Below are 24,361 nucleotides of genomic sequence, written 5' to 3' on the forward strand. Positions count from 1 at the left end.
TGTTTGTAATAGGTATAAGAACGTTAAGGCTATGATAAGTTAGAAAACGATATGACTACGAAGTGTTTACATTATGACTTGTTTATGATATGATACATTGTGATGCAATATGTCATGGTATGATGTGTATATGATGAAAAGTTATGTTAAAAGCATAGAATGTTATGTTAGGTCTATTAAATTGTTTGTATACAGTATGATATGAATGACATGAAATTACGATAAATGGCATGAAATATAACCCCGTTAGAATTATGTATGATTTGAGAACTGAAGAATGAGAAACGATATGATATGAATGATGAACGATATGAAAAATGATATGATATGTACATAATCTTAGCGGGGTTGTATTAAAGGATAATGAAAATGGAAAAGTTTTGGGACCTCATGCATTATGTGTGCTCATGCATTTGGGGGGATACCCCTATCCCATCACGGGGGTACAGATGCGTACATCCAATGGCAGGACAACGATCGTTATGCTTTGCATAGCGCTACCGTGACGGTTACTAGTTCTAGCGGGTGTCCGGCCTAAGGGGCTCCCAGAGTTTGCCCACCGGATAAGGAAAGTGGCCCAGTGGTGTGCGAACTAGCTGGTGAGCCCATACTCGCACGTATGGGTTGTGTGTAGAGTATATGGTACACGTCCAAAATTACCCGTTAGAACAGCACCGTAGGAAAAACGGAATGAAAGATAGGTCACATCATCTCATTGCATGTGATTGTTGCATTTAACCCCAATAGTGGGGTCACTTACGAAGTATTTCTGTAAATACTCAAGTCATGTGCTATTACATTTTTCTTCAGGTTAAGGCAAGGCATTCTTGTATGGCTGACGACGACATCACAACTCGAGACCATAGCACATGCATAGGATAGTGGTATTTTTTTTCTTAGACTTAGGCTAGAATAGAATGTTTTTAATTTAAACTCTTATTCGTTTTATTTAGTCTTTTGTTGTGTCGTTTTATAGATGTTTTCGAAACTCGCAAGTCCATGGCTGTGTTTTAAGGTAAAGGTCATGTTTTATGGAATTTAAATGAAGTCTTCCGCATTCAATGTTTATGGTACGTACACAATAGCGACCTTAAATTAAGTAGAAAATTTTGGGTCATTACATCATTTCTCATACCGTTTATCATTTATCGTATCTTGCATGTGTGTCGGGGTTGTATCTCATGTTAGTTCGTCGTTTTGCATGTCAATCATATCATTCATGTCACATATATATCATATCATAACATTTCCATATTTTCAGACATAACAATATACATCATGCACATATCATATCATAAATCATAAAAATCACATAGCATATCCCGAGCGTGCCTTCAACATGTCTTATCATAGTTATATCAATTCATCAAACTTATCTTACCATAACAAAAATCATATCATTCTCATATTAAATTACAATATACATAAATATATACATCGTTCCCATATCCTAACCATTTCGTAAATATTTCGTAGTCATATCATTCCATATACATATCCTAGTCATATCATTTCCTAAACTTATCCTAACCATATCATTTCACCCGTCTATCATAATCACTTTTTTTTTTTTTTTTTTATTTATATAACCTAACCATATTGTTTCATCAATCTATCATAACAATGTTGTTTTGTATATATAACATTATCGTATCATTTTATCAATCTATCATAACCATATCATTTTCTATGCATAACCTTATCGTATCGTTTTATCAATCTATCATAACCATAACGTTATACATAATCTTGTCCTATCGTTTTATCAATATATCATTTCGACAACATATAATATCATCGCATCATTACCTAACATCATCAAGTCATCATATAACGTTATCAAGTCATCATATAACATCATCACATCATCATATAATATCATCACATCATCATCTAACGTCATCATGTCATCATATAACATTATCACATCATCATATAATATTATCACATCATCATCTAACATCATCACGTCATCATATAACATCATCATATCATCATATAACATCATCACATCATCATATAACATCATTATTATATAACATAAAGCATAAATGACACATGCAAGGGCCACTGGGCATGTGTCGTCATACATAAGACAAGTCAGTCAATAAATAGTAAGGTCAATTACTTGGTTGGTATAGGCCACGACTCTAAGGTCAATTACTTGGTTGGTATAGGCCACGACTCTTTGATCCTAGCTTAACATTTGCTCCCTCAAGCTCCCTCAAATTCAATTCTGCCTAAGGAGTCCAACCATTATAAGTTAGAATTCTATTATGAAAATTGGATTAAATAATTTGAACTTACTCTTGATAATTTAAACTAGTTAAGTCTAATTAGGCATAAATACTTTAAATATGACTTCGAGCATACCAAACCCAAGTGCCAAAATGCTTTGCCTCTTAATTTATCAAATATAAGTCAATTTTGTTAGGAATCATGACTCTTCATGATAGTACAATATTGTCCACTTTGAGCCTAAGCTCTCATGGTTTTCCTTCGGGCTTCCCCAAAAAGCCTCATACCAATGGAGATGTATTTCTTGCTAATAAATTCATGATCATTCTCTAAATTAGCCAATGTGGGACTCCCTCCCAAAAATTCTCAAAAATCCTACCCTCAAACAAAGTACACTATAGAGCCTCTCCTAAGGCCTATGGAGCCCTCGAACAGCCTCCCCTTAATCAAGATTCGACTCCTTCTTTGGAGTCCTCGAACAAAGTACACCATTCTCTAAATTAGCTAATGTGGGACTCCCTCCCAAAAATTCTCAAAAATCCTACCCTCGAACAAAGTACACTATAGAGCCTCTCCTAAGGCCTATGGAGCCCTCGAACAGCCTCCCCTTAATCAAGATTCGACTCCTTCTTTGGAGTCCTCGAACAAAGTACACCATTCTCTAAATTAGCTAATGTGGGACTCCCTCCCAAAAATTCTCAAAAATCCTACCCTTGAACAAAGTACACTATAGAGCCTCTCCTGAGGCCTATGGAGCCCTCGAACAGCCTCCCCTTAATCAAGATTCGACTCCTTCTTTGGAGTCCTCGAACAAAGTACACTATTTGTTCGACACTTGAGTCACTCTTGATTACACCTTCGAGACTCATAACTTCTTTGTTCAAAATTTGAGGATTCTATTGACATTGCTAAGTTAAGGGCATGACTTTGATACCATATTGTTGAACACAACTCTTTGTGGGAGACACTCGCACTCTTTATTAAGATCGATCGAGAAGAGAATACAAGACATTTTGTAGAATATTAATGCTTTGTATTTCTTGGGATGATAACCTAGGTAGGGTGGAGGGGTATTTATAGTAGACACGACACTTTATTCCTATTTAGATATCTTTATTTCTAAAATATCTAAATCATTTTGTTAAATTTATTCCTAAAATTTCTAAATTATTTTTCCTAACATAAATATACAATGACTCGTACAATTGACCGGATTTTCTGCTATGCGAATCAAAGATTGGTTGTTACAATGAAGTGCTATTGGATAGTCAATTTTCTGGTGTCAATCTTCCATCAAGAGTTTCAGCCATGTAATTTCTTGAGCTGCTCCAACCGCTGCTCTGTACTCTGCTTTTCTAGTTAACAATATTACTGTTGATTGTTTTTTGCTACACCAAGAAGTTGTTCTCGAACTAAGCTTGAACACATACCTAATGTTTGATCTTCGGGTATCGTGATATCTTGCATAGTCAGCATCACAGTATCTAGCTAGTTTGTAGTCTTCGCTTCTTTTATACAAACGATCATAATTGATCCATCCGGGATACACTTTATTTTGTAAATCCACTTGCAAAAGATGGATTTGACATCTCCTAGTCTTTGTACTAATTTCCAAGTTAATACTTCCTTCTCTGAGGGTCATCTCGCTTCCATTGCACCACTCTGATCGTCAATCATGTGGTTTGAGTATCTTGAATCATCAAGTTAATACTTCCTTCTCTGAAGGTCATCCCGCTTCATTGCACCTCTATAATCGTCAATCATATGGTTTGGGCATCCTGAATCATCAAGTTAATACTTCATTCTCTAAGGGTCATCCCACTTCCACTCTACCACCCTGATTTGATTTATGTTATTATTATGTTATTATTTTATTATTATTTTGTACTTAAAAAACTTTCTTTACAAACAAGTCGTAAAGAAATAATAGAGAGCAAATGTTTTTGGGTTGGCATTTTGTCTTCACTCCTCCAATTATGTCAATAGCCCATTCCCTTCCTTTTAACCTATACTATCCCTCCATTTCCTATCCCTTTCAAACTCCCACCGCACATATCTTAAATCTCATCTCTATTCCCTCTTCAACCATTGCGTTATCGATGTGGAACCCGAACCAAGCTCACCGAGACGACGACGACGACGACGCTTCATGGGAGATTAGGGCTTTCGCCGAAGACACTATGGGCACAACTTGGCCACCTAGGTTTTACAATTGCACATTTTGTGGACGAGAATTTAAATCTGCTCAAGCCTTGGGTGGCCACATGAATGTCCATCGTCGCGACCGTGTACGTTTTCGCCACGAAAATCAACCCATCTCATCCTCGACATCGTCCTTCACGATCCCCGCCACCAACGTCGTCTACGATGGTGGTGGGGTTTGTTTCTTCTACCAATTACCAAATGAAAACAGCGATTTCCTCCACTCCATCTCTTTACACTCCGCTACACCATATCCATCAAACAATCCGATTGCGTCGTCCATACCATCTTTAAAGTTGTCGGGAGAGCTCGGAGGAACGTCGAGCTCCTCGTCTCACTGCAGTCACATGTCTAGCAAAGGAGATGAATCCTTGATATCAATTGATGATGGAGCTGAGAAGCTTGATCTAGAGCTGAGACTTGGACAAAGGCCATCTCCAGCTTGAAAAACAAATGGTAAGAGGAGAGAGGAGAGAGAAAATTAGGGTTTTAAGGAAGGACAAGCAAAAGCTAGCAAGCAGTGTAGTGTCGTTTTCTTTTTGCATGGATTTCTGAGAAATGAAAGCTTTGTGTGAGCATTTATGTCCGTGGGGATTGTTCCATACGACAAAGAAACCAACTTTGAGTCCTTTTCTTTGTACAAACTACAAAACTACCATCAAACATTCGTAATGAGCTCATGTCTTGTTTCAAAGATTGTCTTTCTTCTCTTGTTTTTGCCCAAAAATTAAGTTGGATTTTGAAATTTTCTATCAATAGTGTGTGACGGCATGAACTAACGCTCCGGGATGACCTCTCTATGACTACACAACTCTTAAATGCTCCCACTTCGACTGACAATTAGTGAACACCTAAAAAAGAAAGGTAGAATGGGGTAAGTTTAAAAATACTTAGTAAACTACCTATTTGTAAACTCTGATCACATCCAATTTCTAGTAGGTTATCCGAGATTTTCTCTAGGCACTAAGAAGTTCGAGCCTAATCTATAATTATCTGAGCTTCTGAAAAGTCTCGAAGTTTCAAACAATTCTCATGTCCATCACAAACCCACTCTAGGTTTAGAGGTGGTTCATCCAATTATGACGCTACTTGACGGCGTATCTTAAATCCAGGTGATTTAACTTTGCTCCATTAATTTCTGAGTTTTTTTTTTTTTAAGATATCAAAAACAATAAGGTCTAGATGATTAAGTGGCTAGTTCAGTTGAATCAACCACTCACTTCACCTCAATCTAGACAAACTTAGTTTCTTTAGTTAATTTAGCCTCAAACTCTCACCCATTTCATTTTAGTTCTTAAAAATAGACTCCCTCTAAGATATACACAAGAAAATTGGGAGATATTTGGACACATGAGGTACGAATAACAAGATCTTGAATGTCATCAAGAAAATAAGTAGTCATTTTGGACTTTTCTTAGATTTTATTAGTAACTTAAGAAAAGTAAGAATTAAAGGAAAATGGAAGAGTTAGGCCAATAACCAAGAGTTAAAGACTTAAACTTTGATGTTTTACTTAGGAATCGTGAGACATTAAATGACTTTCGCTGTTTATGAAGTTTTAATATGTGGTCTATTTCCACATAATAATGATTTACGTGAATTTTAATGGACATAGGAACATGTTTAATGCTTAAACCAAGAACAAGGGTAAAATGACCAAAACGCCCCTACTATGTTAGTAGGTTATTTCATGACCGTAAAGAACTCTTAACGACTTAAAGATTTTATATGAAGCCTATTTGTAAGGTCAAAAATAGTTGTACAAGATTTCAGAGTAATTCAAGCATGTTTAGAACAAAAATCAAGATGGAGGTGGATAATGACAAAAATACCCCTAGTAAGTAGTTAAGATGTTTCACCACCTAAATAAATCTCAAATGACCTAAAATCTTATATAAGGACTATTTTATGGATATAAAAAACTATGCAAGGTTTCAATTACGAAGCAAAACCAATATGGAGGGAAAAATGAATAAAATACCCTACCTGACCTTATGATATTTCCAATCGCTAAAAAAAACTTCAAATAATATTAAAATTTTATAAGAGACTCGTTTATAGTAATGAATTGATGTTGGTGAATGATAGAAGCAGATTTGGAGTTACGAACTTGTCTCCATTGTGTAATTCATTCCCTTTAGTATTTAAACTTAAACTTTGTTTCAAATATTGTAAGGTAGGTATCTTTGAAAATAAAATTAAAAAAATCTAAAATTGAGTTGTGAAGAAAAGAGATGTTGGTCCCCTCTTTGTATAATCATAATCTCTGCATCATCTTCTGATCCAATGATGTGACTTTGAGGATCCCAACAACCATGACTCCTTCCTCTGCCTATATATTTGATCATATACAAACAAACAGTTGAATTTAATATCTATTAGAGAAAGAAGAATGCTCGAGCAAGAAGAAGAAAACAACATTTGGAGTGATTCGGATGAATAGCTAGCAATTTTATAAAAAGTCTGAAAAGCTTTTGAATCACTAGAATTAGAGAGAAGAATAAGGTCACCAATGAAACTATTTATTGAGAAAGTACCACAACTGGATTTAAAATCACTGCATTCTAATCTTAAATAATCTGCTCGGCAACTTTGTCACTAGTCCAAGAAAATATGCTTCTAGACGTTAAAGAAGCACAAGGAAGAAATAGGTTGGACATTGGCGAGTAATAGTAAATGAGAATAATAAGTTGATCTGCCTGGATAGATTGTAGGTTGCTTTGAAGACCATTTTTCCTTATCATTCATAGAACAAAGGCTTGAAAGTTGGAAAGTCTCGTTACTGCTTCTTAGATGGTTATTAAAGATACAGTCAGGTCTAGACAAAGAGATTACCAAATTCATGTCCTTATGGAAATTTTGCCTTTGAAGGATGCCTATTAGGCTATGCAATGCTCCAGTAACATTACAACTATGTATGATGACAATCTTTACCAACATGGTGGAAACAATTATGAAATTTTTCTCGATTCTTTTGAAACCTTTCTAATCAATTTGTGCAACTTGTTGGAGGCAAACGAGAAATTTATTTTTTTTTATTAAAAATGCACGCAAGCATTTGAGACAGAAGAAAGGAAATGTACTTCATTCTATCTGTTAGAATGAGGCTCAAGTGAATTATACAACAACTGAAAAAGAGCTACAGTTTGATAATGCATTATGGATTTACAGGATAGCTTTCATAACTTCCCTAGGGATGTCCCCTTACAAGCATATTTTTGGGAAGACATGTCATCTACCCTAGAATTGGAATATAAAGCATTTTGGCATTAACCAAGTTAATTTTTGATTATGCTACAAAGTGAAGAGGGAAGGATAATGCAACTAAACAAGTTGAACGAATTTAGGCACTTAGCCTATGAAAATGCCAAGATGTCCGAGGAGAAAACAAAAAAAAAATGACATGACAACAAAATAAGGCAAAAAGAGTTATGAAAAAGACAGCAACGGGTTTCTTGGGAAATTAAAATCAAGATGGTTTGGTCTTTTCGAGAAAGTCACTACCTATGGGCAAACAACCATCCAGAAGAAAGACACACGAGAACATGAAGTCAGCATATTAGGAAAGTTAATTTCACTCGGTGAATATTTGGATATGATTGATTATTTTCGCATAATATATGTTTTTTTTTTCATATGCATTCCTTATCTATCACACTTTTTTATGCAACAACCTGCCATATATATAATAGAAAGCATCAACCTATCATCATATTACTCCCAAATAAGAATTTTTAAGGAAGTAGAAGAGATCGATGCAAACAGTAGGCGAACCAAGAAGTGGTTTTCAACGATTTCTTAACGTGAGGTCACTTGGAAACACATTAAGAGACCTGAAGCCAACCTCATCCTACATTGCTATGTTTATGAAGACTTGGTTGACAGAGACATCAACTAATTGAGTGGAAGAGGATGTCACGGTCATGCTTGTCCAAGACATGTTGTGTAGCTGCATGTTGGATTTCCTGATCATGCTTGTTTAAGGCGTGTTGCCTATAGCTGCATGTCCATTACAACCCATTTTTACTTGATTTCATGTTAAGTGGGTCTTTATTGTGTCAATACGAATGTGTATGACCGTTCGGTCAGAAATCATGTCTACACCCACCAACACTAAAATGTCCGAAAATGTACAATAAAATTAGTTGTAAATTTAATAAAGAAATGGAGAGTTAGAATTTTGAAAATCCAATTTGGTGTTACACACGGAATGGTCTAGTAAGACCAATCCTTTGAGGGGAGTTCAAAAGGTTTCATACATACCTGCCTCTCTCTCTCTCTCTCTCTCTCTCTCTCTCTCTCATAGTTCCCTTTTCCAATTTGAGCAACGCATGCTACATCCATCGCAAATCTTCTTCAAACCCAGTGAGTTTCTCTTGTTATTTATCAATAGTTTCATCAATTACGCTACAGTTTGATTCAAATCCTACCGGTTTCTCAATCTTTCCCAACTCTCCACCACTCTTTAATCTCTTTTTTGAGTTTCTTGTCGATTGTTTTCGTTCGTATTTAAATACAATTGCAAATGGGTTGCACGGTGAGGGATAAGCATGTTCGAACGAGTCGGAGGCTTCGATCGGTAAAATCCGTAATCGATCCGCGTTCTTATCAAGAACGAGATTCACTTCACAAATCTGTGCTCGAATCGAGTTCCAAGCCGTTGGATTATCATATAGGGCTCGGCGATTCGAACCAGAATACCGCGGTTACGTCAAACTCTAATTCTAGTTCCTACTCGGATGGTGGTGAATGGGTTTACTGTACGGAGGAGCAATTGGAGAAAATCTTGATGAAGAATTTACAATTTATTTATACTGAAGCTATTTCTAAGCTTGTAGCATTGGGTTATGATGAGGATTCTACGATGAGAGCGATTTTGCAAAATGGGCATTGCGATGGTAACATGGATGCTCTAACAAATGTACTGCATAATTCACTGAAGTTTTTGAATGGTAACAACAATCCTGATAATGTCAACACCGAGGCGGTTGCAGCTGTTGTAGCTGCTGCCGAATCTGGTGATGATAATGGTAATGGTATTGCCATTGCCATTGCTAATGCTCATGCTGATTTATCTGTGCATGATCCTGAGCCTGTGTTCTCTGATTTAAGGCAATTGCAGGAGTACTCGTTGGCTAGTATGGTGTGTTTTTTGCAAAAAGTTAGGCCTCATTTGACTAAAGGAGATGCTATGCGGTGTCTGCTTATGAGTGATCTTCATGTCGGTCGGGCAAGTGCCGTGGAAATTCCGGTGCTTCCTTCAATACCAAGTACTGTTAACGGGACAGCGTCTGGAGCCAATGGTGAGAATGTTCGTAAACAACCAGTGAGCTTTTTGGCACCATCCCATTGTAAATTTCAGGGTAGTTCAGGTTTTGGAAATGATGGAGGTTTGGAATTTTCTGTTAATGGGTCTCCATCTTATGCCCCTGATATGAATTTGCGTAGTGATATCGAGTGTCCGAAGAGGTTTAATCTTTCTCCTTCAATGAAGTCGTTGTTGAAGAGGAATGTGGCTGCATTTGCTGCTGGTTTTCGAGCAAACTCGAAGCACATTGAGGTGCAGTCTCAAGCTTGTGCAAATGCCTTACCAAGTGAAAATTCCCCTGGTGGACAAGGTCCTGTTGGAGTTCCGGTGGAGAAAAGAGAGTTGTCCCAGATTTCAGAGAACCAAGCTGCTGTAAATTCAATGTTGACTAAATTTCGTGATTTGAAACTTTATGAGAATTTGGATTTTGTTGCAGAAGATCAAAAGGATGAAGTGATTGTAAATCTCTTGCATCAGATTAAAGAACTTGAAAGACAAGTAAAGGAGCGGAAAGAGTGGGCGCACGAAAAGGCAATGCAAGCTGCAAAGAAACTGAGTCATGATCTCACTGAGCTTAAAATTTTGAGGATGGAAAGGGAAGAAACCCAACGCCTGAAAAAAGGCAAGCAAACTTTAGAGGACTCAACAATGAAACGACTATACGAGATGGAGAATGCTTTGAGAAAGGCCAGTGGTCAGGTGGACCGTGCAAATGTGGGAGTGCGACGCCTTGAGACAGAAAATGCAGAAATTAAGGCAGAGATTGAAGCTTTAAAGTTAAGTGCTTCCGAGTCTGCCACTGCTTGTTTGAAGGTTGCAAAGAGGGAGAAAAAAAGCCTAAAGAGACTACTGGCCTGGGAAAAGCAAAAAACAAAATTACAGGAGCAGATTGCAGAGGAGAAGGATAAGATATCAAAGTTGCAAGATGAATTGGAGATGATCAAGTTAGCTCAACAAGAGGCCGAGGTAAAAACTCTTATGTTTCCACTTTTCCTTTCACAATTAGTTGGTGTTCAATAGCAATTAACGAAGCCAAGTTGTAAATAGTTTTATCTGGTTCATATTGCTGAGGTGATTTGCTATTTACGCAAATAATGGCATTGAATCAACACAAGTAACAGCAAGGATTAGTAACTCAGCTGTCAGCTCCCTTTAGGATATTAATAGCTGAACCATTTTTTTACCTCTTTGAGCTTAATGATTTACCATTTTGCTGAGTATCAAACAGGATTGAGAACTGTAGGTTTGATTTTGCCAAAAAAATAGTTGCATAACCCAAGGTTTGCAAGTCGTCTTAGTGTCTTTTCTGCTCGAGTCATCTGAAATTGATAATATAAAGGCTATGGTTCAAAATCACTATAGTTTCAAGGCTGTTCCTTTTTCCTACTTTTCTTGTATATCACTGATACCATTGTTTCGTTAAAAGTAGGAACTATAGTATAAAACATTTTAGTATAATTTTTCACTGCTCAGCTAATTTCGGACTCTCATGAAAACATAGTGATTCTGCTTCTGTGATGGTCATACCTTTGCTTTGGTTATTTGCCGGAAGTTTGCAGGCTGCTTATCGCTTGAAAGTTTCAAAAACTGCATTTTGTTTGTCCTGAATATGCATAAACTAGAAGGAAATTGTGCTTGTGAATCGTAGATCACTCTTTGTTCTTTTAAATGTTCTATCTAATGGTTTCCTGATTATATTAGATGATTGAATTCCTGCTTGCTCTAAGCACCAATAAAACCACCTTCCATTGCAACCATGTGGGTTTTCAGATTAGTTATGTTGGTGATTGCTATGCTTATATAAGTGGGTGTCGCTGTCTATTTGTCCTGCTTTCCTTGTTCACTCAAACACCTTGTTTCTTGCCTCTGGAATAACATGTTGCTGCCATTGTAGTTCTCTTGTAAAACAATACCTTCATATAGTGTTCCTTATCATTTACCGTGCGAAGGATGATGGATGTTCTACAGGTGAGGTGGAGGCATGAGGTGAATGCTAAAGAGGCTGCCATGGTCCAAGTGGAAGACAAGAGACGTAGTAAAGAAGCAGCGGAGGCAAGTAGTAAAAGAAAGCTCGAGACGTTACGCCTTAGGATAGAGATAGATTTTCAGCGCCACAAGGATGATCTGCAAAGGCTTGAACAAGACCTTTCTCGTCTACAAACATCTGCACAATCCACTGATGAACCACACCACCCCTCCAATAACACACCCAAAAGAAGCTCAGAGGATGTAAGACCCCAGGGAGAAACCATTGCGAAAATGCTTCGTGAATTGGATAACTTTGAGGATTATTCAGAGAACGAGGTCGAGCGCAACCGTGAATGCATAATATGCATGAGAGATGAGGTTGCTATTGTTTTCTTGCCTTGTGCTCACCAAGTTCTGTGTAACAGTTGCAGTGATAACTATGGCAGAAAGGGTAAAGCAACATGCCCATGTTGTCGGGTTCCAATAGAACAAAGAATCCGAGTTTTTGGTGCGAGTTCGTAGAACGATAGTAGGAGTTTTCAAAGAATAGCATATCTCAACTGTAACATTTCTTTGTTAAAAGATACTCTGAGTTTACAGTGCTCCGCAGACTTTGGTCATATATATATACACCTTTGAATATGTTTACTTCAATATGCTTTTGGTATATGAGAATGGTTACATTGTATACAAATAAAACATAACAAAACAAAGTTGCTTTGCTTATGGCAACTTTTGCGTTCCACGAATTGTCACGACTTTTTTCATGATTTGTGTATGTTGTTCATGTTGTATGAAAATTATTTATTTTCATTGATAGACCTATTTTTAAGGGTTTTTTTTTTCACACTAGGAGCTTGATGAAACCCTATTCATATGGTATGAACCAAAAAAAAAAAAAAAAAAAAAAAAAAAAAAAAAAAAAAAAAAAAAAATTATAATAAATAGAGAAAAAAGGGCCCAACCGGGTTCGAACCGGTGACCTCTTGATCTGCAGTCAAATGCTCTACCACTGAGCTATGGACCCATTTTTGAATACTCATCCAACTTCAATATATATATATTTATATTTCAGATTCTGCAGACAACACACTAAGAAGGAGTGGGGTCGATAAGCAAAGCCGAAGCGGAATTGATGGGCGCCGAGAAAAATGCCTCAGAAAGGATTTTGGGATAAGGTACTGTTTGTGTTTTCTTCTTCTAAACCCCACTTTGGAATGCAAATGAATACGAATCAATGGCTTCCTGTATTTTCAACAATGTATTTTGCAGGTTGAAGACGACCCCCAGCTGTTCATTTGGCTGGAATTGGAACTTCGGCAATCCCAACAACAAAGACAACAAACCCCAAATCAAATACCACGATATCGATCTTCCATTTCCTCTCTCTCTCGTCGATAATACATTCTTGAAACGTATTTTTCTTTCCACTCTTCAAATCCCTGTGTTTGACTGTTCTTTAATGCCTTTTTGCTTTCAAATCGTAACAATATAGTCCTTACTATGTAACAATCGCCCCCTGGTGTATGATTTCTATGAATTTAGTCTCTTCGATGAAAATTGTCATCAAAATTGTGATGTTCTTAGTCTTTTTGGTTTATAAACACACATAATCATAATCACTTGGTTAATTGAATGCCATTTTTTTTCTTTCCATTGTTGGAATCTTTGTTTGAGTGTTCTTGAATCCTTACTTAGTCTTTGTTTCTATTTTTTGTTTCTCTCTGGCTTGATGTGCTCATAAATGGTGCTTCTATGTTTGTTTGTTCCATGAAGATTTATGTCCTGGGGGTGTGGGAAATATTTCTCTGATTCAAGTTGCAGAATAACTTGAACGTTTTTTTGGAAGAAAAACTCAATGAGCTGATGATTTTTTTCCTCTCCCCCTATACTATAAAAAAATCTTCTCACATCTGAATTATGCACTATAAGAACATATGGTTCATCTTGTAGAAATTTGTTACATTGTTCTTCATATGCATTTTCAGGTGCATTTGCCTTGAATCATAGTGTTCATATTACGTTGTAGTGTTGTGAGATCTCCCATCGGTTGGTGAGGAGAATGAAATACTCCTGTGGTACCTCTCCGTAACAAACATGTTTTAAAAATTTTGAGAAAAAGTCTAAAGAGACAACATCTGCTAGTGGTATACCAATATAGACCCATAGTTGAATTGTCAAAATATTTTGCAGGTAAGGAACTGAAATGCTGCTATAAGGCCACGTCAGATGGATTCAGCGCCACCGATTTCCACACGTGTTGTGATTTCAAAGGGCCATGTGTCATAATTGGGTACACAGACAAATCCTTCAAGTTTGGTGCATTCAACCCAGAAGGCTACAGAAGCACAGATGACTACTATGACACTTTTGATGCATTCCTCTTCTATTGGGAACACAATGAGACGGCTGATGATCCCATCATCTTGCCTAAGGTAGGGGGTAGCGGTGCAGCTTTGTTTGATTACGCGAGGGGCGGGCCACAGTTCGGGGCGGACGGGCTGCTGATCGGCCCCCCTCTAGCACCTGTGATGGGCGGCTTTGCAGGGCCAGACACGAACTCAGGCATTGGGGACTTAAGGCAAGCCAAGTCTCGGCTGGGGCTGTCGTATGCCAAGAGAAAAGATGGGAAGGACTCCATTTTTGGAGATGCAAACAGAGCTGTTGTTGCTGAAGTACAGGTCTTTTGCAGCCCTCAAATAGCAAGCTTGTATTGAAAGAGGGATGGATACCTATAATAACTGGAATCTGTATGATGTTTCAATTATGCACGAGGTTGTGTTATTGTTTAATTTCATTTATAAAATGTTTTATGTAAAATTATATATAAACTTAAATTAAAAGTTATATTTTGTTTACTTATTTGATAATAATAAAAAAAAATTAAGAAAAATGGATATAAAATAATTGTGTCAAACAAAACCTATTTTTAGATTAAAGACATAAAAAAGAAAAAAAGAAAAAAACAAACGGAAAAAAATTAGAAACAACGAATTAAATTCACTTTCTCATAATTCTTAAAAATGAAAGCAAAACGGATAGAAGGAAAAAAAAATGAGCAAGAAAAGGGCCCAACCGGGTTCGAACCGGTGACCTCTTGATCTGCAGTCAAATGCTCTACCACTGAGCTATAGACCCTTGATGCAAATTCACAAGCTGGTTATTCTTAATATTGATAATAATTAATATTTACTTAAAACTAAATTGATAGCCTTAAATAAAACAGGGCAGCTTAGAACAATTTCTCCAGCTCTCCTACCACTGCCAACGGCGCTCCTCTCTCCATCCTTTCATATTTGTATTCACAATGAGATAAGGTACTGCTCTGACCCATCTTCCTCCAAAGCTCATGCCCTCTCCCATGGCGCCTCCTCTTTCTTCCCCTCTCGATGTCAAACCAACTTCCATGTTCTTCATTTCCCCATTGCGCCCCAACAATTTCACCAAACCCCTAACACTCCTCTGTACCTCCTCCAAATCCCCTCCAAAACCTTCTCAAATTTCCTCAGAATCAAATGACAGAAAAAACCCTTCTCTATCCGAGCAGCTCAAGAATCTCTCCACGACCACGCTTCCCAATGCACCCAAAGACGAATCCCCTCTCCTTTCGAAGCCTAAATCCACTTGGGTGAACCCCACCAAGCCCAAGCGCTCGGTTCTAGCTCTCCAAAGGCAGAAACGCTCTTCTTACTCATATAACCCCAAACGCCGAGACCTTAAAACCTTTGCCCACAAGCTCAACGCCTGTGAATCCTCTGAAAGTGCTTTCCTGGCGGCTCTTGAGGAAATCCCACATCCACCCACTAAAGAAAATGCCCTTCTGATTCTCAATAGCTTGAAGCCATGGCACAAAACTCATCTGTTCTTCAATTGGATCAAGGCCCAGAATCTGTTCCCTATGGAGACTATCTTCTACAATGTGGCTATGAAGTCTTTGAGGTATGGTAGGCAGTTTCAGCTTATTGAAGATCTTGCAAATGAGATGATTAGTAGTGGGATTGAGCTTGATAACATTACTTATTCTACCATAATCACTTCTGCTAAAAAGTGTAGTAGATTTGATAAGGCTATGGAGTGGTTTGAGAGAATGTATAAAACTGGTTTGATGCCTGATGAGGTGACTTACTCTGCTATTTTAGATGTTTATGCTCATTTAGGCAAAGTTGAGGAGGTTCTTAGTTTGTATGAAAGAGGGAGGGCTAGTGGTTGGAAGCCTGACACTGTCACATTCTCTTTGTTGGGGAAGATGTTTGGGGAAGCAGGGAATTATGATGGGATTATGTATGTTCTTCAAGAAATGAAGTCTCTAGAGGTGCAGCCTAATCTTGTGGTGTATAACACTCTGTTGGAAGCAATGGGGAAGGCTGGGAAGCCTGGTTTTGCAAGGAGCCTGTTCAACGAAATGATTGAATCGGGGATAACGCCGAATGCAAAGACGTTGACTGCATTGGTTAAGATTTATGGGAAGGCGAGGTGGGCTCGAGATGCTTTAGACTTATGGGAGCGGATGAGGTCAAACGGGTGGCCGATGGACTTCATTTTGTATAATACATTGTTGAGTATGTGTGCTGACCTTGGTTTGGCGGAGGAAGCTGAGAAGCTCTTTGAAGAGATGAAGAGGTCGGAGCAATGTCGACCAGATAGCTGGAGCTACACGGCGATGTTGAATATATATGGTAGCGGAGGTAACGTCAAAAGAGCCATGGAGTTGTTCGAAGAAATGCTGGAGTTGGGAGTTGAGGTTAATGTGATGGGCTGCACTTGTTTGATTCAGTGCTTGGGGAAAGCTGGGAGAATTGATGATCTTGCAAGAGTGTTCGATGTTTTGGTACAAAAAGGGATCAAGCCAGATGACAGACTTTGTGGCTGTTTGCTGTCTGTTGTGTCTTTGTGTGACAATAGTGAAGACATAAACAAGGTATTCGCTTGTCTGCAACAAGCTAACCCAAACTTAGTTGCCTTCATAAACCTTCTGCAACAAAACGACATTACCTTTGAAGTTGTCAAAGACGAATTCAGGAACATTCTTGGCAACACTGCGACAGAAGCGCGACGACCTTTCTGCAATTGCCTAATTGATATATGTCGAAACCAAAATCTTCACAAGAGAGCTCATGAGTTGCTTTACTTAGGAAGTATGTATGGATTGTACCCTGGGTTACACAACAAAACCGATGCTGAATGGTGCTTAGATGTTCGATCGCTATCAGTAGGCGCAGCTCAGACTGCACTCGAAGAATGGATGATAACTCTAACGAAGATCGTTCAACGAGAAGAAGCATTGCCAGAATTGTTATCAGCTCAAACCGGTGTAGGAACTCACAGGTTTTCTCAAGGACTAGCCAATTCCTTTGCTTCTTATGTAGAAAAACTTGCTGCTCCATTTCAAATGCAAGAAGACCGGGCTGGGTGGTTTGTAGCCACAAGGGAGGATTTAGTTGCATGGGTGCGTTCAAGTGAACCATCTGTGGCTGCCACAACAGCTTAATCAGCCATGGGTTTAGTAGCAGGCACCTGTCAGGACTAGAATGTATGAGTTAATTCAAAAAGTATTGTGTTTTTCAGAAGCATATTTAGGGTTCATATTGCATGTAAAAGAACATAATTCAGAGAGAAACACAGGCCTTCCATTTAGGCACAGAGAAAACTTGGACTGCTCAATTCTATAATCCGGAGTGGTGGAATCCACCGTACAAGGGACTGCTCAATTTTTCAGCAACTAAAATTATACCCCCACCAATTTACATCCACATTCCTTTCTTTTTTTTCTTTCTTTTTTGGCCTAAAATGATAAAAAGAGGCACAAACGAATGGCAAGTGCCTGATCCCTATGCAAAAATGCTTTCTTCCTTGGAGGTGTCTGTCTAAAAGGGGAAGGAAACAATAGATAATAGAAGGTGAAAGAAGTTAAATTTTCCAATTGACTGTTGTTCATCCTCCAAACCAAACTGTGGCATCTAGTTGCGCCTTTGGGAACGTGCATCCAACTTGTAGCCTTTTCGTCGATATCACATGAGTTCGTCCAATTTCTTCAGGCTGGCTTGCTGTTTGAGATGCAAAAGAAAAAACGTAAGGCGATCCATGAAATATGGGACGGTTGTATGTTCATGTCACTTGCAGAGCACCATCCGAGTTGAAGGCACGAATGTCGTTTCACTTGACCAGAGATTTATGAAAGTCTTTCAAAGGTATTTTCCTGAGGATTTCCAGATTCTTCCTTCAAGTGAAATGACCATAACAGTAACGTCGTCATGATACTTCCTCCGATCCCCCTGTGGGATGTCCAACAATTCGTGAAAATCCATTCCTGCAAAGCATAGACATTGAGAGACCAATCCTGAATGAGAATCAACCTTGAGAAAGGCATCACTGTGAAAGACTTTGGTAATCATTGAGAATGCAACAAGGAAAATAGACCAATATCACGATATAGCCTTAAGATTAAATAAAGAGAATAGTTTCAGAACAAGGATGAGCTTGTTTAGAATGCCACAGGCGAGTAACTAAAATAGAAGTGACTTTGGTTATTCTAAAATCACTTCCAAGCATGCCTTTAACTAGATGAACTGTTAGGGAATGATGCATTTAATCCAGTTTTTAATAACATGTTCGAGTTATTAATGGAAACAAAAGCCAAAATTTGACATAGCATAAGATCAAGCAACTACCTGCTTTTCTAGCAGCACGGCAAAGAAGCTCCTCTATCAAGTGCTGTGCAGGGTCTCCATCTGGAAACTTCTCCATAAAGTTCTCAACATAAGAAACCACTTCTTCGTTGGTTAGATATTGATACAATCCATCAGATGAGAGCACGATGAATTGATCTGTGGGGCAGAGTCTATGGTGACGAAGAGAAGGCATGCATGATAAATATGGTGCAGTACCAATATACTCATTCCGAAACATTTCCAATAACGCATCGTTCAACTTTGGCTGCAGAAAAATGGACAGCAACACCGCCTTTTAAGTTAAAAACAGTTGGGTAGTCGTCGTTTAATAATACAAGAGAAAATCAGAAAAGAAGAGAAAAAAAACCATGTAAAAGTCAAGTTGGTCAAACAATCCTATCAACACGTAAAATTATGCACAACTGCCACCCAAAAACATATATTACCATGAGATAACTCAAGCTAAAACGATTGTTGGAAGACAAGGAAGTTCATCGGGATAGGAGTGCAACAGACAAATTAGCAGAGATTAGAGTACCCACCACTCATGCGCAAAAATTATGCAACTCAAACACCCATATAAAGAAAAAGCATAAGTAGTTGATTTTCAGATGCAAGCCATCATCTACCAAGAAATCCATTGGGCAATGTAGACAATGATATTGGTGGTGCAGAAATCAAAAAAGTAACTCCCATTGTTGTTAGGACTTCAGAGAATAACAATGCGAGCATAAATATAAGCACCTCGGTACAGGAAGAGATCGCAAGGATGTAATCTTTTTCTTCACTAAATAAACCAAAAAGAAACGATGATAAAATAAAAGTTCAATATGAAATATAGGTACTCCCAGTTGACAAAAGCATTTGATTCCAATTTGATCTTTCATCGCTAACAAAAGGTAGCTAACGATAGTTGATTCATCATATCCCTCCATCTCCCCAAACAGTCATCATTCACATAATGAGATGGAGAAGATTTATCAATAACACAATATCTAAAACTTTAATAACTTGAGATCTGAGCGCCCATGTGAATTACTTCCAAACATCCAGACTGCCATTCATACTTTCTATTCACAAAATATCAATAACTATATTAATATTTGCTCCCACATCCTTTAATAAATGAACTTTCTAAATTTGGTCGTTCTTATCTGTATCTGCAATGACCCAAGTAGATCCTATTTTAAAAAAAGATTGCACTACAAAGTGGCATCTAAGGCCGGGGCAGAGGTAACACGGCCCAGAAACAACATCAATACAGTTTTCGAATTGTTGATAATAGAAAAATACAGAAAAATAAGGGATTTCTTTATAATGCAGTGTTGAATTAAGACTTATCAGCATGCAGAAGAAAAGAATAACATTGATGATTGATAAAACTTGGAGTAATTAAATCAAACCGCAAAGGAAGTTAAATAAAAAAAAAAATGAGCAAGTTTACCAACTACAAACCTGTTTCAAAAACCCTGCACCAAATGCCCTTGTAACCTTTAGACGGCCCTTCACTCTATCGTTGACAATGCATTGTTTATCATCAGGGTGCTCATTCTTTATTCTTTTTACTTCCTGTACATGACAGGATCAAAATTGTTATTCAATAAATGCTTAATCAATATATCATGAAAATTCTACTGGCCATCAGTATAGGAGTATGGCATATTCATGAACGAAGGTTAGATTCTTTTTACTACAAAGGCCAAAATGAGACAATTCAGACGGCCACGATCATACGTATAAATGCAAGAAACCATAACACAGTTTCAGCGCCTACAAGACCCCAACTGAAAAATGAATTTGAAAAATGAATTTGAAAAAAGCTTTAACACAACAAACAGATAATCTCTAATCATTCATGACCATCAGACACTTGAAGGAAAAAGAAATTTCATTTTCAGCTAAGTGTCATCAGCAGAAGTGATTGAAAAGAAACATTAAAATGACTTTCCACAAAACTATGCCAGACAATAGGCAAATCATATAACATAAGTTCTATTCATTCAGATTAATCGACGTGAAGCACTTATCCCAGGCTGAGAATTATCTATCTTACCTCTTCAATGCTCGTGCTATGATCGGTGGATAGCTGCAATGCAGTTAATCTCGCTGTCTGAGACGAAGGTTGGTTTGTTCGAGTTATTTTGCCTTCACTCGTATCTGCAGACTCCTCAATTATACCCTCCATGCCTGCTCTTTTGTCGCCCTCCTCTTTCAAGTCTTGATTTGGGCCAACTTCTTGTTGCTCATACTGTGCAACAATGGCACGGCTGTCACCCACATTCATTACATACACATCCTCATCCCTCATTAACACAACCAACAAGCAAGAACCCATCAAAGCAAGCTCTGGATTCGTATCGAGCAACTTATCTGTCATATCCAAATATGCTAATTCAGTTATCTCAAGAGCCCTTGACAATGCGCCCAACACCAACTCATGATCGATTAAACCTTCCTTTCTCCTTTTACCACTTCGATAAGATGTCTCCTCCACCCTATTCTCAGCCTCCTCAACCTTCTCTTTATCTCCCAAACCATACTTCCACGGGAACAAAGTCTTAGCATGATGATGACCCTCTTTATGCTTTGACAACCCTTGTTTTAACTTGGACAATAACAGCCACCTTCTACCAGCTACTGAACCTGCACTATTTACACTAAGCGCATCATCAACTGAAAATGCAAATCTATCTGAACCTGAAAGATCAAGTCCATCCTGTGTATCGTCCTCTGCTAAATACTCCCACAGCTGCCGCCTACGCCTATGCTCCGATCCATCCACGGATTGAAACGTAACTCGCTTCACTGATCCTCGATCAGGGACCTGTTGTTCCTTTTCCCCTTCATTTCCAACTACTGAAACACTCCCATTAGTTTCAATCGTTTGACTGGAGGCTCTCGTAGACGGGTCAGCATTAGTTTCGTTTATACTGACTGTACTCTCTGCAACCACATTTGCAGCAGCCTCCTCACTATCATCAATTTCCCAAAACAATCCCTGAAGCTCATTGAAGACTGCTCTATAGAGATTCCCCATCAAGAATTCCGGCGCATCAGGGCCATTAAACCCATCATAAATCCCAACAAACAACCACCCTTGCTCCTCCGATACAACCACATGTACACGATCCTCCCCAGCCTTCCCAAGCGCCCATTGAACATCGCTCTCATTCCTCACCTCCGGCTCATCTCCCGCCGTCGAGTTCTCCTTCCGGCCACCGAAATTCAACACTGGCACCACCCACGGCCGCTTATCGGAAAAATTCCTCGTAAACGCCTTCCTAAACCCCGAAATGCTTTTCTTCCTCTTCTTCTTCATGTACATACCACCAAGCGGAGCGGAGAAATGAACTCTCCCACCAGAGCCAGCAGCAGCAGCACCAGCGCCATCAACATTCGCATCAAGAGGACCAGAAAGCACCCCACGCTCAATTGGACCAGAGAGAAAGAACCCACCCCGTTCCAACGGCTCAGTCCCACCTCTGGGCACCGTCTGAAGCGGAAGAGCAGTAAAAGAAGAAGTACTCTCAAAGCCATTCAAAATACTCCCCCTGACTCCACAACCACCACCGCAAGCCCCAAGCGCAGTGTCAGTGGCATCGTCGTAAACAGCATCGAGCATAAGAACAGATCTGGGAATAGAACTGTTGGCACTTACAGAAGCACCAGAGATGGCCTTGAAGGCAGTCTCGGGCGGAGCAGTTCTAGTCCTAGCCCCCAGCGACGGTTCGTGAGGAGGGGAAAAACGTAGGGAGTGAGAAGGGGAAAGAAAGCGATCGGAATGAGAGGGAGAGAGGAAACGGTTGGAAGAGCGGACGTAGCAGAAGGAGTGGCCTAGGGTTTCGTCGAGAGCGTCGGAGGCGGAAAAGAGAAGGTCGGGATTGTCGGCGGGATGGGCGGCGGGGCGAGTCTCCGGCTTGAGGCACGAGAAGAGGCTGGAGACTCCGCTTCCCATCACATTTGATTCGAACTTCTGTGAGCTCTAAAGAGGGGCGACGATGTAAACGGCACCAAAATTTCTTTTCCGGCGAGTCTCTCTCTCTCTCTCTCTCTCTCTCTCTCTCAGAGAAAACAAAAGAAATAAACAAATGAAGTGAACAGAGACACAGAAAGAGGAAGAGAGAGAAGAGAAAAGAGAGGAGAGAGAGAGAGAGGTCTTGTCAGTTTTTTTTCAATATATATATATATTACGATCAAATTTACCATTTAACCTATTTTCCAACAAATAATCCTTTTTAACTCAAGAATCTCACTTTTTTTTTTTTTCTAATTAAATAATTTAATATTTCGATTTTAAATTTTAAAATGTTTTGAAATTAAGGGGTTTTCCGGAAAAAAAAAAAAAGAAAAACATATATATATAAGAATACACATAATGTTTTTTAATTTAATAATAAAAATATTAAAAACATAATTTTTAAAAAATGGATGTCTATCAATTTTTCGGTAATAATTAATAAAAAAGGCTGAGACAGAAAAAGAATAATACTAAATTATTAAATTTGAAAACAGAACCACTATTTTACACAAAAACTAAAATTGTATTTTTTTTTTTTTTCTATATTAAAAAAAAGTTTTGAAATTAAAATTTATTTCAAATATATATTTGGATTATTTTCAAACGATAATTTTGTTACAGCACGTGAGATCAAATTTCAATGACCATACGTCACATCAATAAATATGTCACTTTTCAAAGCTTAAAAATATGTTCAAATTTTTCTAATTAATTAAAATTATTAATAAAGAAAAAAAGTATTTTAATATTGTGTAAAAATATTTATAAAAAAATTTGTTTAAATACATTTTAAAAAGCTAATAGTGAAATGGGCCGAAAGGAGAAAAGGGGTGGGGGGGTTTGACTTGAAAAAGCCCAGGCCCAAAAGTAAGGCATCACATATCCCCATCACTGCCACTCACGGATCCTGGTCGGGCATTCCCGACAACAAAACCGCACGATCAATCTCTGACCACATTCATCAACGGCTCACATTCACTCTCCCTACCCACCGTATCTGATTAGTCAAACCCTCCCCTCCCTCCTCGATTTTCAATTTTTTTTATTTATTTAAATTTAATTTATATATTTTTCGTTTCTCGCAAAAAGAAAATAAAGATCGTCATTAATTATTGATATACTTATTAATTAATATAGAGTTTAATATTATTTATTTTGGGAGGCGTACTTAAAAGTCTTTTGTGCCCACACAGTCGAGAAGTAAAGAAAAGAAAAGAGATCCGCTTTAATAATTTATTTATTTGTAATGAGGGGTAGAGTTGGAATTTATGCATGGGATGGCGAGAAGCTTAGTTTATTTATTTTAATTATTAAAAAAAATGAAATTAGGGTAAGTCAAAAGTGGTGGTTGGTTGAGAGAAAGGTAAAGGACAAAACAGCATTTAAATTCCTCCTCCTCCTACTACTACTAAAATAAATAAAATATTTTCTCTATATAATAATTGTTTTTTTAATGTAATATTATAAACTAAATTATTCTTCTTTTTTTTTTTTCTTTTTTTTGTTAAGTAAGTAAATAAAATAATAAAAAAGGAGAAACGTTTAAAGGTTTGAAATGGTTTGGTGGGCAGTGGGGCCCAATGACACCTCAGTTAGTCAACGACCGATGACAAAAGCTCCTCTAACTGGGGCCCACTCCTTTTGAAACTACCCCATTCAGCTGACGTCACCTTTGTCGGGTTTCTATGCCCATTTATTTCCATGTGTATATATTATATATATTTTTCTCGTTCATGTATAATTAAAAAAATGAAGAAGAGAAGAAGAAAGAAGTGTTGAGAACCATCGGTAGGGAGACGGTATGGTGTGCGAGGGGTTCTGTCTAGACAAGGAAGACGCGTTCAACCCAAACGCTCCTCGAACTTGTTTACTTCAACTCCTTCACCTTGACCATATTCCTTTTCTTCACTTAATTTGGTCTGTTTTATTCCTACTTTAGTTTTCAAGGATTCTATTAGT

General features: G+C 38.1%; 5 protein-coding genes and 2 non-coding genes across 7 annotated transcripts; 4 read left to right on the top strand and 3 right to left on the bottom strand.

The window, feature by feature from the left end:
* Positions 1–4,257: 4,257 nt before the first annotated feature.
* LOC111784414 (uncharacterized) lies at positions 4,258–5,115 on the top strand. Its single transcript, XM_087126567.1, has one exon. It carries the CDS (start codon positions 4,338–4,340, stop codon positions 4,884–4,886), a length of 549 nt encoding a protein of 182 aa, XP_086982693.1. The 5' UTR covers positions 4,258–4,337; the 3' UTR covers positions 4,887–5,115.
* Positions 5,116–8,678: 3,563 nt separating this feature from the next.
* Positions 8,679–12,459, top strand: LOC111784425 (MND1-interacting protein 1). The gene is made up of 2 exons (XM_023665139.2): positions 8,679–10,714; positions 11,717–12,459. Exons 1-2 carry the CDS (start codon positions 8,966–8,968, stop codon positions 12,236–12,238), a joined length of 2,271 nt encoding a protein of 756 aa, XP_023520907.2. The 5' UTR covers positions 8,679–8,965; the 3' UTR covers positions 12,239–12,459.
* Positions 12,460–12,671: 212 nt separating this feature from the next.
* Positions 12,672–12,743, bottom strand: TRNAC-GCA (transfer RNA cysteine (anticodon GCA)). The gene has a single exon. It is a non-coding gene; the product is annotated as a tRNA-Cys (tRNA).
* Positions 12,744–12,900: 157 nt separating this feature from the next.
* Positions 12,901–14,574, top strand: LOC111784413 (TLDc domain protein). The gene is made up of 2 exons (XM_023665126.2): positions 12,901–13,131; positions 13,910–14,574. The coding sequence occupies exons 1-2, from the start codon at positions 12,954–12,956 to the stop codon at positions 14,431–14,433; spliced, it is 702 nt and encodes a 233-aa protein (XP_023520894.2). The 5' UTR covers positions 12,901–12,953; the 3' UTR covers positions 14,434–14,574.
* Positions 14,575–14,782: 208 nt separating this feature from the next.
* Positions 14,783–14,854, bottom strand: TRNAC-GCA (transfer RNA cysteine (anticodon GCA)). The gene has a single exon. It is a non-coding gene; the product is annotated as a tRNA-Cys (tRNA).
* Positions 14,855–14,953: 99 nt separating this feature from the next.
* Positions 14,954–17,385, top strand: LOC111784416 (pentatricopeptide repeat-containing protein At5g46580, chloroplastic-like). The gene has a single exon (XM_023665128.2). The coding sequence runs from the start codon at positions 15,066–15,068 to the stop codon at positions 17,202–17,204; it is 2,139 nt and encodes a 712-aa protein (XP_023520896.2). The 5' UTR covers positions 14,954–15,065; the 3' UTR covers positions 17,205–17,385.
* An 87-nt stretch (positions 17,386–17,472) lies between these two features.
* LOC111784415 (protein phosphatase 2C 29) lies at positions 17,473–22,482 on the bottom strand. Its single transcript, XM_023665127.2, has 4 exons — positions 20,438–22,482; positions 19,840–19,953; positions 18,385–18,649; positions 17,473–18,023 (listed from the first exon to the last, which is right to left on the bottom strand). The coding sequence occupies exons 1-4, from the start codon at positions 22,337–22,339 to the stop codon at positions 17,899–17,901; spliced, it is 2,406 nt and encodes an 801-aa protein (XP_023520895.2). The 5' UTR covers positions 22,340–22,482; the 3' UTR covers positions 17,473–17,898.
* Positions 22,483–24,361: the final 1,879 nt, after the last annotated feature.

The sequence above is a fragment of the Cucurbita pepo genome, chromosome 8, assembly GCF_057944985.1.
Source record: "Cucurbita pepo subsp. pepo isolate OVF chromosome 8, ASM5794498v1, whole genome shotgun sequence".
In the NCBI taxonomy this organism is placed as follows: Eukaryota; Viridiplantae; Streptophyta; class Magnoliopsida; order Cucurbitales; family Cucurbitaceae; genus Cucurbita; species Cucurbita pepo.

What these genes read in the sequence shown, in the direction of transcription:
- LOC111784415 (XM_023665127.2), bottom strand. Translation starts at nt 22,339, where the DNA reads ATGGGAAGCGGAGTCTCCAGCCTCTTCTCGTGCCTCAAGCCGGAGACT. An exon ending in ATAGCACGAGCATTGAAGAG is followed by an intron (nt 19,954 to 20,437) that starts GTAAGATAGATA and finishes TGTCATGTACAG; the next exon opens with GAAGTAAAAAGAATAAAGAA. An exon ending in GTGCAGGGTTTTTGAAACAG is followed by an intron (nt 18,650 to 19,839) that starts GTTTGTAGTTGG and finishes ATTTTTCTGCAG; the next exon opens with CCAAAGTTGAACGATGCGTT.
- LOC111784413 (XM_023665126.2), top strand. Translation starts at nt 12,954, where the DNA reads ATGGCTTCCTGTATTTTCAACAATGTATTTTGCAGGTTGAAGACGACC. An exon ending in CGATAATACATTCTTGAAAC is followed by an intron (nt 13,132 to 13,909) that starts GTATTTTTCTTT and finishes AATATTTTGCAG; the next exon opens with GTAAGGAACTGAAATGCTGC.
- LOC111784425 (XM_023665139.2), top strand. Translation starts at nt 8,966, where the DNA reads ATGGGTTGCACGGTGAGGGATAAGCATGTTCGAACGAGTCGGAGGCTT. An exon ending in TAGCTCAACAAGAGGCCGAG is followed by an intron (nt 10,715 to 11,716) that starts GTAAAAACTCTT and finishes GATGTTCTACAG; the next exon opens with GTGAGGTGGAGGCATGAGGT.
- LOC111784416 (XM_023665128.2), top strand. Translation starts at nt 15,066, where the DNA reads ATGCCCTCTCCCATGGCGCCTCCTCTTTCTTCCCCTCTCGATGTCAAA.
- LOC111784414 (XM_087126567.1), top strand. Translation starts at nt 4,338, where the DNA reads ATGTGGAACCCGAACCAAGCTCACCGAGACGACGACGACGACGACGCT.